This window comes from Anas platyrhynchos, chromosome 26 (genome assembly GCF_047663525.1).
Source record: "Anas platyrhynchos isolate ZD024472 breed Pekin duck chromosome 26, IASCAAS_PekinDuck_T2T, whole genome shotgun sequence".
NCBI classification, from domain to species: Eukaryota; Metazoa; Chordata; class Aves; order Anseriformes; family Anatidae; genus Anas; species Anas platyrhynchos.
The window spans coordinates 332,748-345,504 of record NC_092612.1 but is presented as its reverse complement, the minus strand read 5'-3'; the positions used below and the strand labels follow the sequence as shown (position 1 = coordinate 345,504).

General features: G+C 66.8%; 1 protein-coding gene across 5 annotated transcripts in view; it reads right to left on the bottom strand.

The window, feature by feature from the left end:
* ZNF687 (zinc finger protein 687) overlaps window positions 1-12,757 on the bottom strand; it is a 19,229-nt gene extending 6,472 nt beyond the window's left edge. The window contains exons 1-3 of one of the 5 annotated variants that reach the window (XM_038167728.2): window positions 12,637-12,757; window positions 3,626-3,965; window positions 1,699-3,538 (exon numbers count right to left, since the gene is read on the bottom strand). In XM_038167728.2, coding sequence (XP_038023656.1) covers window positions 1,699-3,538; window positions 3,626-3,945 — 2,160 coding nt within the window. In that variant the 5' untranslated portion in view covers window positions 3,946-3,965; window positions 12,637-12,757. Of the gene's footprint in view, window positions 1-1,698; window positions 3,966-8,171; window positions 9,915-9,939; window positions 10,223-11,716; window positions 11,852-12,636 lie in introns of those variants that run through there. The other 4 variants (XM_038167726.2, XM_027444658.3, XM_027444657.3 and 1 more) reach the window with 4 other exon arrangements.

Sequence of the window (12,757 nt, the reverse complement as noted above, 5' to 3'; positions counted from 1 at the left end):
AAACCAGCTTCCAAACCCATTTCACAGCCACCTCCACACCAGGGCACAGCCACGAGGATGTTGAGGGGAGGCTGGCAAGGGCTCAAGGAAACAGGACAGAGCCTCCAGTGGAAGCTGCCCTGAAAGACGTGATAACCAGAGCAAAGGTGGGGGGAGGAAGGAGAGGAGCAGGTCCATAACCACGGCAGGGTTTTTATAGCCAAGGACAAAGGCTGAGCCAGCAGGAGCAGCCAGCCCTGCCCACACAAGTGCCGTGCCTGGAGGGAGGGATATGGGACAGGCTGGGCCCCAGTCCTGCGGCCACCCTCGGGTCTGAGCAGGGTCTGCACCGAGGGGCAAGGACGGCGCAGGAACCGCTGAGGAGGCTGCTGGAAGGGAGAAGCCGCCTGCAAGGAGCCCAAGCATCCACCCCACCGCTCCCTGAGAGCTGCCCCATGCTTGGAACGTGCCCAGAACCCAGAACAGGGACGGCACAAGTGCGGGCTGAGCTGGCTGCTGCAGGCAAACACCACCCAGGGCCAGCCCCTGCCGCCTCTCCTGCCTCGGGCTGGGATAAAGGAGAAGGTCCCTGCCCCCAGCAGGGATCTCTGTGCCCTCTCACTGCTTCTGCCGCAGCCCCGGAGATCCAGAGCAGGTCCTGGCACTGCTGCATCCCACACAGCTCAACCCCTCTGCCGACAGCAGGGTTAGGAGAGGGGACGGGAATAGGAAATCCTCCCTGGTGAGAGGATGCTTCCTGTGCCCCAGAAATGCTCCACGGCCCCCCAGCTGCCTGCAGGCTCTGCCAGCGAAACAGGCACACGGGCACGTGAGCCGTGGTGACCTTCGTGCAGAAAGCAGAGCTCCAAAATAGCAGGGCTGCGGCCAGACAGCGCCTCGGCTGCAGCAGCAGCAATCAGAGGCTCCAGGAAACAACAAATTCCTCCCGTGCAGAGGAAGCTGGCGGACAGAAGGGAAGGTGAGGAGGAGCAGGGTGCTGTCCGGGTGGGACTGCATTTGCTCCTCTGGGGGCCTGCGCGCTCTGCCTGCCTTTCAGAGGTCACCTCTCAGTCCTGCATTTGCTGGGTGCTGCCCGCCCAACACACCAGGATGTCTTGGCAACAACAGGAAGCGCACAGCTCAAGGTTAGCTCTCGAAGCAGGATTAAAAACAGACTCCCTGCTTTCCCCAGACTCTGTGCTTCAGGCCAGCAGAAAGAGGAAGCAGCGGCCACGGCTGCAACGTGGCTGCGCAGGGGCTGCCTGGCAGGCCGGGCACTGCTCTGCCCCCCGCGCCCCCTGCCAACAACCCCCCCGATTCTGGGCAGGGACTGGATCCTGGCTCTCACCTTTTCCTTCCTGCGTGGTTCTCACAGCAGGCACGCAGGGGCAGAGCTGCTGAGATGGCACCTGGAGAGCCCTGCCCTGCTGCCCGGTGCTTCTCAGGGCTGTAACACCCAGCCTGCTGCTGCCCTCCCACTGAGCGCCTCCGCGGCCAGCATGGGGCTGCCGCTCACCCGCCTCCTCCTGCAGCTCGCTGCCAGCTCTGCCCAGCAGGCATCCGCAAGGCAGGCTGGCAAACGCGGGCACAAGAAACACGTTTGCCCCAAGAGCTGCCCCACGGAGCCCCCCAGAGACCTGGCGGCTCCTCCAGCTGCTGCTCCCCTCACGCGAGCCACCCCCGAGCCGCGTGCCAGAAGGGCCCCTCACAGCCACGTACCGTGCTGCTGGTCGTCCCCGTGGTCACCGTCTGCTGGAAATGCGCGGCCAGCCCGGCCTTGTCTTTGCACTGCTCTTTGCACTCCAGGCACCTGAAGCAGCTGTAGTTGGTCTGCTCCAAGCCGCTGCTCAGAGGCAGGATGGGGAGCTCCGGAGCCCCGTTGGCCGCGGCCAAGGCGTCCTGAGCCACGCCGGCCACTTTGCCGGCAGGGAAGGAGGCGACCGAGACCAGGGGGGTGATGTCCGGCTGCCCAATCATCTGATCCAAAGCGATGGGCCTCATCACCAGGTGGGAGCACTGCATCACCAGCCCTTTGTCCTTGTGCTCCCGGGCGTGCAGGAGCAAACTGCACTTGTTGAAGAAGACGAGGCGCTTGGTGCAGTGGTTGCAGGTCACCTCGATGCGCATGCTTCGCCGGTCGTAGTGGCGAGCCAGGCTCTTCTCCAGGGCGAAGGAGTCCCCGCACTCCAGGCAGCGGTAACCGAACGGAGGCAGCGAGAGGCTCGCATCGGCTGGGGGGTTCAGGTTGGGCTTGTAGGTTGGCAAGAGGTTTTTGCTGTTGAGAATCTTGTTGAAGGCTTCCACGAGGCTGGACTGGCTCCTGGAGATGACCGTGCCCGCGATGGTGGGGGAAGGTTTCTGCGGCTGCACCATCACCACCGTGGTGCCGTTGACCTTCTGGTTGGCCGTGGTGGTGATGGTGGTGGTCTGCGTCACGGTGCTGACGTTGGTCCGCGTGTCGGCTTTGGGCAGGGTCTGCGGCACCAGGTTGATGATGTTCTTGGCCACGGCTTTGCCCGTCTTGGACGGCAGCACCACGGATTTCTGCTGGGCGACGCTGGCAGCGATCAGCATGGCGCTGCTGGCGTTCTGGATGGTGGAGACCGGCAGGACGGTGCCTTTGATCTTGGTGCCGTTGCCAAGCTGGACGCTGACAATTTTTGGCCCCTCAATGGTTTTCAAGGGGCTGGAGAGATCCATCTTCTCCTTGGGCACCTCCAGCACGATCCCGTCCTCTTTCTCTGCCGAACCCGAAAAGCTGAGACCCTCAAGAGAGGGCTCCTGAGAGCTCTGCTCGGCCACCCCCTTGGTGGAGCCTGGCTCTGAGTCCGATGAGACCCTGGTCACCGTCCTGGTGATGCTGCCACACGACGTTTTGATGGTTTTAATCCGCACTTTCAGGGGCCGCGAGGAATTGGAAGAAGGGGAATCGTTGTTGTTGTCGTCTTCTTCCTCCTCTTCCTCGGCACTGGACATACTCTGTGGGCTTCCCATCGACTTCTCCAGAGCCTCCTGCTCTTCCTTGAGGGCGATGTCATCCAGCTGCTTCGGAGAAGGGGGCAGTCTGGGGCTCTGCACCACGGGGGACGAAGGCTTGAAGAACGGCTCCCGGGGGCTGGTGGGCGAGCGCTTCACTTCAGGGAGGTTGCTGGTGCTGCTGTCCAGGTTTGGGTCGGAACCGGGCCACGAAGCGATGGGAGAATCACCTGTGGAGTAGCGAACAGTGACCGACTTCAAGTGCTCCAAGGGACTGTCACCCAGGGCTGCGGCCAAACCCTTTGGGCTGGCTTCGCGGCCCACCTCCTCTGAGTCAGACTCCTCTTTTTTGATGCAGGGAACGGTAGGAGGGGACCCGTTTGCTCCCCCTGCCTGGCTGGTTTCAAAGGGCTGCGGGAAAGCCGGGGGCAGGTTCTCCGCGCTCTCTCCCATGGGCTCCTTGCAGTCCAGCGATGGGGTGGGCGACGGGGAGAGGGAGGGCACGGCCAGGGACTTCTCCTTGGGCTTGCACTCTCGAGGTCTGTCGATCAGGTTGGCAGCGTTGTCTTCGTTGGGATCGGGACTGAAATGGGAGAAGATATCCAGCGGTTTGGGACCTTTCTCTTTCACCCAGCACTCCCCATTGGAGGATGCCACAGCTTCCACGGACCTGGAGCTGGGGGACCTGGGCATCTCGGTGGCCCCGAAGCCGTTCTGCAGCAAGCGGGGCCCGATGACGTGCCCGTCCTTACTGCGCCCATCCAGGGCATCGAGCTGCTCGGGGCACACGGTGTTCTTCACGATCACGCTGACCGCGGTGATGTCCGTGTGGGGCAGGACGTGGTCGGGGGGCCCCGGCTCCCCAGGGACCTGCTTGATGTGAGCGTCGGCCTCCTCATGGCCAGAGTGAATGGCCTCGTTCGTGTCGATGTCAGGAATGTCAAAAGCTGCCAGAAGGTCGTCAAAATCTGGAGTTTTCATGTCACCCATGGTGGGGACTATGGCAGAGTCTGGAAGAGAGGGAGGAGAGGAGCGTTAGCACCACGACCCCAGCACGCAGACCACGAAGCCAGCAGCGCGCCCGCATGCCGTGACCCCACTCGTGTGGGGCTCTCCCGAGCACCCCGAGCTCACCAGGTGGCAGCGAGCCGCTGCTCTGCGCCAACCCCCTGCCAAACGAGGCTGGGAACCTGCTCCTTCCCGGCTTACCCTGCACCAGCCACAAAATCCCCAATGCCTCCCTCCCTTTGAACCCCAGCCCTGAAGCCCGGGGGCGAATCACGGCACTTCTCTGCCTTTCCTGCTTTGTCTGCTTGGCATCTTTTGATCCCCAGCCCGGAGGACAGAGTTCAAAGGATCCCAGCGTCCTGGGAGAGGCTGAGCACCAGGGAGGCCGACTGGCAGAGGCAGCGCTGCCCCGGGGCCAGAGCCGTCCATCTGGGCTCGCGGTGAATCAGCACGGGGCTGGCACCGGGCTGGTCCTCGCCCACAGCAGCGAGGCCTCCCCAGGGCTGCGAGGCTGGGCAGGAGGAGGGCAGGAGGAGGGCAGGAGGCCTCCAACACACGGCCAGGGAGCCGAGGACGAAGAGGAGGAGGCTGAGAGGAGCCGTGGAGACAGGATTCCAAACATGGCTGCAGCAGAGACAAAGGGAATAATGTTCCTCCTGCCCCCGGGGGCCGGGTAAGAAATCCCAAGATTAAACTGCAGGCAGGGGATGTGGCTTAGCCAGGAAGGGCTCTGACTTGCAGGGATTACCCTGCTGCTGGCCAGGATGGGGCTGAGGATGCTCCTGGGATGGCACCGCCCCCAGGGGCCGCCGGTTACCCCCAGCCATCAGTCAGCAGAGCAAAAAAAAAAACAAGGCGCGGGCGGCCCCTCAGCACCTCGGCCCTGCAGCAGCGCTAACGAAGCCGCTTTCCTGACGCTCCCTCGTACCGGACCAGGGATGAACAGGAGCTGCAGCTTCCCAGAGCGCCTCCTCTCAGACACGCTCCTGCCCGAGCCTCCTGCCCTGGAGACCACAGCGCCTCGCCCCCAGTGCTTCCCTTCCCTTCGCCTCGCCGGGGCCGTGACGCGGAGCAGAACTTGAGGGAGGCTCCAGCTGCCCGCAGGGAGGCTCCTGCTGAGGGCTGCAGCCTGGCAGCGCCGTGTCCCTGGGCGCGAGCGCGGTGCCACCGGCCAGGAGAGCGCCTGCGCTGCTGGGGGAAGGAGCGGGCGCGCGTCCTCGCAGGAGCAACTCGGCTTCCACGGCGACCTCCTCCCCAGAGACCCTGCGATGTCTGCGAGGGCCAAACGCCCCCACTGCAGCCCCCTCCGTCCTGCAGCATTTTTCCTCCCCCAGGCCACAGGAGCCCTTTGGGCACCAGGGGCTGGCCAGGAGCAGCTCCCCAGAGCAGGGCAGGCCACCAGGGCCACAGCAGCACCGCCCTCGCCAGCCCCACAGCAACGGGGACCTGTTTGCAACAGGACGGTTGTTCTGGCGGGGTGAGATACACGGGAATAAGGTCTCCAAGAGCACAGGGTGCTGCTTCTTTCTCTCCACACAATCACATGTTCTTTAACCAAACGCCCTACTCCACTTTGGGATGGAATCGAACGTGCTTCAGGGAACAGACGGTGCTACAGACGAGCCGATAACCTTGGCCCCAAGCAGCGAAACGAGGCCCCGCTGCCTCGACTGCCTGCGTGTCCCACCCCCTGCCCCGGGGACCGCTGCTCTCTGCCCCCCACCCATCTCTTGCCAGCAGTGGCTTTGGTGCCGCTGCCTCGTTTCTGCACAATTTCACCAGCTGTGAAGCCCCCGGGTGGTTCAGAGAAGAATCCCAATTTCTGGGCAGAACTTCAGCCACGACCCCAGGGAGAAGCCTCGGCGAGAGGAGCAGAAGGAGGAGCACCAGGCTGCACCGTCCCGCGGCAGGGGAAGGAGCCAAGGCCACGCTCCTGTTGCAGCGCTGCCATCTGGCTCTGCCGCGCAGGATCGCTGCTGGGAGCGGCACCACGGCCCCAGGGACAGTTGGTTTCTGAGCGACTTTTCCAATCACCATTCAGCAGGACGCAAACACTCACAGTGAAGCGGGGAGAAGCAGCTTGTGGCGCTAAAAAAAAAAAAAAGGTTCCCCAAAAGGAAAGAGGAGGGAAATCCTCCTCCCCCCAACACGCAGGGGCTCCGGGCTGTGCCGAGCCTGGGCACCACGGCAGGTCCTGGTGGCCCCCAAGGGAGGGAGCACCCCAGGGTGCCCACACACGGGACCCGGCCGGCACTCAGCCTGGCGCAGCGCTTCTGCTCCGGGCCGATGCCCTGCTGTGAGCGGGGTCGTTGTCATCAGGGGCTCCGGCAGGGAAAGAACAAACCTCCGGCCCCCGATTTCTCTGGGCTCACAGGTTGGTTTTACAAATATTGCTGTTAATTTAATCAGATAACTCAATAAATTAACCCATCACACTTGTGTAGTTTCCTTAGATCGCTTCCTTCCCAGCGCCCCAACAAAAACTGTCACGCCTTTGTCACCTCTGTATCCCCTACCCCGCTCTCAGCCAACTGTACCCTTCTTTTAGCATCCCTGTTTTGAAAAACAAAACCCATTTGGGGTCCGTGTGATTGATTGAACCCATTTTTTAAAAAGCTCACAGCTTTGGAACAGCTTTGGGACAGCAATGAAGCGCCCGGGGAGCCGCTCAGGGCGGCCACGCTCCCCGCCTCGGGCACAGGGCCCCTCACCCCAGGACTCCTCCATGCCCGGTGCTGATGGGGAGGCCCCTGCCCCACAAGCGTTGTCCTTCAAAACCCCAAGGCCAAGATCCCCCGCTCAGCCCCCTCCCGGCTCTCCTAGCAAAAAGGAGGCAGCAGAGGTGGGCAGGGCCCAGCTCCGTCCCCACCCCTGCCCTGCTGACACGGGGAGTTATTTTGGTAGCTCCAAACACCACTGTTTTCTTAGGCAAAAGAACTGTTTTTCAAAGGCAGTGGTGGAAGGGAGGGGTATTTTTAACTGTCCCGCCTGGCCAGAGGCACCTGCCCCGCAGAGAGCGATGATCGGGGCCGCGCAGGTCCCCGAATCCAAAAACCGAGGCACAGGACAGAGGAAGGGGCAAAGATCCAAAGCGGTGCTGGGAAAAGACCCAGAAATCCTCTCCGACCTCAAGAGCTGAGCCCCAGGCTGCACAGCCCAGCCCTGCTGTGAAAGGAGAGCATCCGAAAAGCACAGAAATCCGAAAGCCGCCGCTCACTGCCCCGGCTGCCACCAGGAACTCATCACAGCGCGTGGGGCACCGGCTCCTTGGGGACACCCGATCCTGTCCCCCCATGAAAACCCCTTCCCGGGGACGCCCTGGGGCAAGCACCTTGCTGAGCCACGCCACCAGCCTCCCCACCGCTCAGCGGGGCACTGCGCCGAGCCCCCAGCGCTGTGCCAAAAGCAGCCCCGCTCTCGGGGGGCATGAGAGGCCCCACGCAGGGCAGCCCCCACCCGGCGCTGCCCCACGTCCCAGCGCTGCCCTGGGGCTTTCGCTTTCGGACAGCTTTCTGCTCAGCCCGCTCACCAAAGCATCCCGGTGCGGGCAGCGGGGCCACGCTACCGGGGGCAGCCCCGTGCGGGACAGGAGCCGGGGCCCGGCCGGCCCCTCGCTTACCGGGGGCAGCAGGGGCGGGGAGCGGCTCCGGTGGGGCCGCGTCTCGGCCGCTGTCTGGCAGGAAGAGGAAGCCAAGTGGCGAGGCCGTGCTGCGCGGCGCAGCTCCTGGAGAGGCCCCGCGGGCCTGCGGGCGCAGCTTTGGTCCTGGGCAGGGCTCTGCGGCCCGGCCCCGCAGCACCTGGGGCCTCGCGGGGCCCAAAAATCCCCCAGCGGGGTCTGCGAACGCCTCCCCTAACGGGGGGAGGTCGGGAACGCAGGGCCCGGGCTGAGCTGCAGGGAGCAGATCCTTGCTGCCAGCAGCCTCGCGGCCACTTGGAGCTCAGAGGTGGCAGCCACGGACGGGCACTGCCCACCCCGGGGTCGACCCAGTCAGAGGAAGGCCCAGGCAGGGCCCAAAGGAGCTGACTCCAAGCTCTCGAGCTGCTGCCCACCAGCCCGGCCCCCGCCCGCCTGCGACGCGGGCCCTGGGCCAGCCGGGAGCTGCAGGGGCTGGCAGCTGGAATCACAAAACTCGGAGCCACTCGGGCAGCTCCAGGGCTCTTTGCTCATCCCGCCCCCCGCTGCAAGAGAAAACCTGAAGATCACAAACCAGAGCTGTCCCCAGCAACCGCGGCTCCTCCAGAAGCGGGGCTCCCTCCTGCCCGGCCAACACCAGGCACGGCTCGCGGGGAGGCGACGCTCGCTGCTCCCCGCTGCCCCAGCGACTCCTGCCCCAGCGCCTCCTGCCCTCACCCAAAGCGCTGGGGGGGGTCCGGGATCTGCCTTGGGCCCCGAGCCTCATCCGCGGCCCCGCAGCCTCGCCAAGAGGCGGCTCGGCAAGGCAGGAGCACCGGGGGCTTCGTGCTCGTCCCCACTGCGGGGCTGCCCCAAGCTCGCTGCCCCCAAGCCCCCGGGAGCAGCCCTGAGGGGCCCAGACAAAACCCCGCAGGCCAGGCCCGTGCCAAGGCTCGCTATTTTTACGCTCTTTTTACGGGCTGTTTTTCCTGTTTCCCTCCCTGGCCTTGCCAGGGCTTCCCTTCCCGTCGGCCGCTTGTCGCCGAGCCCAAAGGAGGGACCCAAAGCCCTCCGGCAGCCGACGGCCGAGCGGAGCCCCCCCCGCCGCCCCCGTCCCCGCGCGGGGCCGCGGCCCTGCCTGCGTCCGAGGCCAGCGGGAGCGCGGAGCCGCGGCACCACGTGACGGCAGGATTAGCTTCCGAGGCACGGAGGAAACCTTTGACAAAGCCTGTCCCCGTGCCACCGCTCCCCAGGCCTCGACTGCTGGCCTCCTGCGGGCCGCCGGCACGGGCACAGCCCCGCAGAAAGTGCGTGGCCACCGGGCTGGCTGCGAGAGGAACGGGAGCGGGCTCACCTGGAGGGCTGCAGCCACGCACGGCCCGGCCCCCGTGGCCCTCCTGGGGCCGTTTGGGAGCCGCTCCCCTGTTGGGAGGCCAGCCCTTTGTGCCGAGCCCACGCCGGGGCCAGCGGCTGCTCCCCGAGAGCTGAACGAGCACCGGCATCACGGGGCGAACCCCGAGAGCAGCAACTGGCGGCAGCCGAGGTGGCTTCTCCCCGCTCCTGTGCCTCCATCCACGGCCCCGACCTGGCGGGGAGGGGGCGGCAGAGCCCCCAGCAGCCCTGCCTGGGGTTATTCCAGCAGCAGGCAGCACCCTCCTCTACTCCTTCCCCTTCCCCTTGTCCCCCCAGCGCTCCCGGGGAGGTGACACGGCCGCTGCGCGGGGACCGAGCTTCAGGAGGGCTCCCCATGGGGGAGAGGATGGGGAGGGCTGGGGCGGGGCTCAGGTTTCCCAGGGAGAGGGTGCTCTGCCCAGCTCTGCGGGCAGGACCCCCCCACAGCCAGCCCCACAGGACCAAAAAGGAGCCAGCTCCTCCATGCCAGGGGCAGCCCCGCGCTGCCTACAGCCCCCGCCCGGCCTCGCAGACAGCGGTCGCTTTAAGGCTCTCCGAGGGTTTAATGATTAATTTACCCCCGAGAGGCCACGGAGGGGTTCGCTGTGCCCAGGGAGCCCCCACTCCCCCTCCTCACCCCTCCCGGATCGCCCCGCAGGGCAGCACCGTGCCCACAGCCCTCGGCGTGGCTCAGCCCCGGCACACGGCCGCAGTCAGAAGCGGGGGTCTGGAAAGCAAAGAGCCGGGCAGCCCCCCCGCAGACCCACAGCTGCAAAAAACGCGTGGGTTTTGCACCAGACTCGCTCTGGCCCGGCACCGGCCGTGTTTCTGGGAACGCCACGAGCTGGATCTGGGCTGAGGGGCCCGGAGCACCGTGCGAACAGCGCCTGCGTTCCCCCAGCACCCCCGGGAGCTGCAGGGAGCCGCGGGTGCTGCTCTCCTTTTTCCACCCTGCCCACTGCCTCACGTGCCCCGATCGTCCCTGCTCTGAGCGCTGCAGAATTTCGGGAGGAAGCAAATCCATTTTCTGCCGCCGAGCCATCGGCCATTTCGGGCTCCCCGTGGGGAAGAGCGGCCGCGAGGCACCAGGGGACGCAGCAGGGAGGGCGGCGGCAGCACCAGGCCAAAGCCTCTTAACCAGGCCAACTCCCACTCGCCGCGAGCAGGAGGATTTCCAGCGCTGCAGCATCCTCAGCTGCCGGCCTGCCCGCTGCCTCGGGTTTCAGGGAGGCTTTGAGCAAGGAGGCCGAGCTGCCTGGTGGAGGATGGGCTCGAGCAGCTCGTATTTTTAGCCCTGCAGAGGCAGGGCACTCCGCTCCCTCCCAGACGAGGGAGGGGCGGCCCCCAGCCGCATGGAAGCGCCATGAGCCGGTCCGCAGGCAGGGAAGGGGGAAATCCCAGGGGGAAATCACGAGGGGCAAACCCGAAATGAGCTGAAGGGGTGGGGGGGAGGAGGGCAGCACCCGTGCTGATCCCGCTGCCCAGCCCGCTCCCACCCCCCCGTTCGGGCAGCAGAGGGGCTGCATTGGAGCTGAGCATGGCCCTGGGCTCTGTGCTGCCCCCGCAGCCCGGGGCAGATCCACCCGAGCAGCCGCGCGCCCGTCCCGCAGAGCAGAGCTGCCACACGGCCCAGCAGAGGCTGGGGGGGATTAGGCTCCCACACGTTTAACAGAATTAAGGCTCCACCATCTGCTAACTTCGGGAAAGAGCAAAACAAACAAGCAGTGGACGGGATCCAGAAACGCTGACAATTTGGCCGGCCTGAGAAATGAAGATTTTAAGCACGGGCAGGCGCAGCACCACGAGCCTCTCCCCACGGCCGCTGTCCTGCAGGGTGCGAGGGGCGGTGGGCTCGGGGCTCCCAGCCCAGCCCTCCAGGAGCCGGATGGATTTTGTCAGATCTTCAGAGAACAGACCCGCTTCTCTCCATCCTCGCGCGTTTTGTGCCGTCTCATCCCACCAACCTTTACAACACGAAGTTTCCAACCCCGGCCGGGACACCCCGTTTATTCTAGCGGCATAAATAAAAGCGCCCGGTCGGATGCCAGAAGAAAGGAACACGAAGCCCCCTCGCTGCTGTCACACACCACAGAGCCCCGCGCCAGAGCCATGCACGTTTGCTCTCGTACATTTGCATTTTCCAGTACCCAGCTGCGTGCTCAGGTGCTTTGTGGACAGGTAACTTCAAGCCCTGCAGGACACGCTGCGGGAGGCAACCCCACGTCAGCGGGAGCTGGGATTGCACGACCCAGGAGAACCCGCTGAGAGCAGAACCAGCCCAGCAGGCGAGGCTCAGAGCAGCTCCCCGCGGGCTGGCGAGCCCCGGGCAGCACCGGGAGGGTTTGTTGGCCCCTCGCCAGAGCTCCCCACCCGCCCCCAAGAGCGGCTCAGCCCCGGTGCTTCTGCGAGGCCCCGCGGACTTCCAGCACTGCCTGCGGGCAGCTGGGCCCCCCCAGCACGAACCCCGGGGGAACGGCCCCAGGGGAGCTCCCTGGGCCTGCTGCTGCTCCTCACAGCCCGGGGAAGCTCCCGGTGGGATGCTCGGTGCCGCAGCAGTGCCCGGCCTCCCCTCCCCTCCTGCCCCTGCCCCCGCAGCCACATGCGGGGTGCAGCGAGCTCGGGCGCTTCGTTCCCTCCTCAGCCGTGCTAAAAATACGCGCTGGAGGCAGCTGCTCCCACAAAGCAGCCGCCCTGCCTGACGCGCTGCTCACACCTGAGCACCCGCACCACCGGGCTTCCTCTGCTCACCCTTTGGGGAAGTCTCCGGGAATTCAAGCCGTGACGGGACGACCACCGCGGCCCCCCCGGGCTGCCCAGGGAAATCGGGGACTTCTCAGGGGCAGACACCGCGAAAATAGCGGGGGAGATGAAGCGAGGGGGGGGTTGGCGACCCCGCGAGGCGCTCCCGCTACCGAACCGCTGCCCCCTCGCACACGGGACCCAGGAGCCCCCTCGGGAAGCGGCCGGGAGCCAGCAGCCGCCCCCCCCCCCAAGGCTCCAACGCCCCTACAGGGCCTCCCCCCGCCCACCCCAGCCCCCCCGGGCCGCCCCCAGCTCCTCTCCGCGCCTCCCGTTGCTGCCCCCCCCCGCAGCCGGTGCCCCCGGAGCCCCCCGGCAGCTCCCCGCTGCTCCTCCCGGGCCACCGGGGGGTGCTCAGAGCCCCCCGCACCCCCCCCCCGGGCACCACCTCCAGAGGGGAGGCAGGGGGGGGAGCCGCACGGCCCCCTCCTCACGGGGCCGCCTCACCCCGGGGAACCGGAGCGAGAAACTCAGCCGGGAGCCGGGCACAACACGGGGGGCACCGGGGGGTAACGGGGGGCACCCAGGGGCCTCCCCCGGCCCCAGCCCCATCTGTGGCCCCCCCCGCACCGGCTGGGAGGCCGCAGGTGCTTCCCCCCCCCCCCCCGCACCCCCCGGGGCCGAGGCGCGGGGAAGGCCCCGGGCGGCCTCACGGGGGGCCCACAGCGGCCCCGAGCCGCCGGCAGCCGGGAGGGGTCGGGGGGGGCCGGGGGGAAGCTCCCGCGGAGGGCGGCGACGAGCGGGGCCCGGCCCCGAGCCGCGGCCGGTAACGGCCCGGGGGGGGGGAGGGGAGCGGCCCCGGCCCCCCCCCGCCCCCCTTCACCTCCCCCCTCCCCGCCCGGCCCCGCCCCGCCCCCCCCCGGGCCTACCTGCGGCGGGCCCCGGCTCCCGCCCAGCCCCTCGGCGGCGGCCGCTTCTCCTCAGCCACTTCCTGCTTGGCCCGCGCCCCCCGCCCTGCGCCGCCGGCCGCTGGCGCCCGCCCCCCCGGCG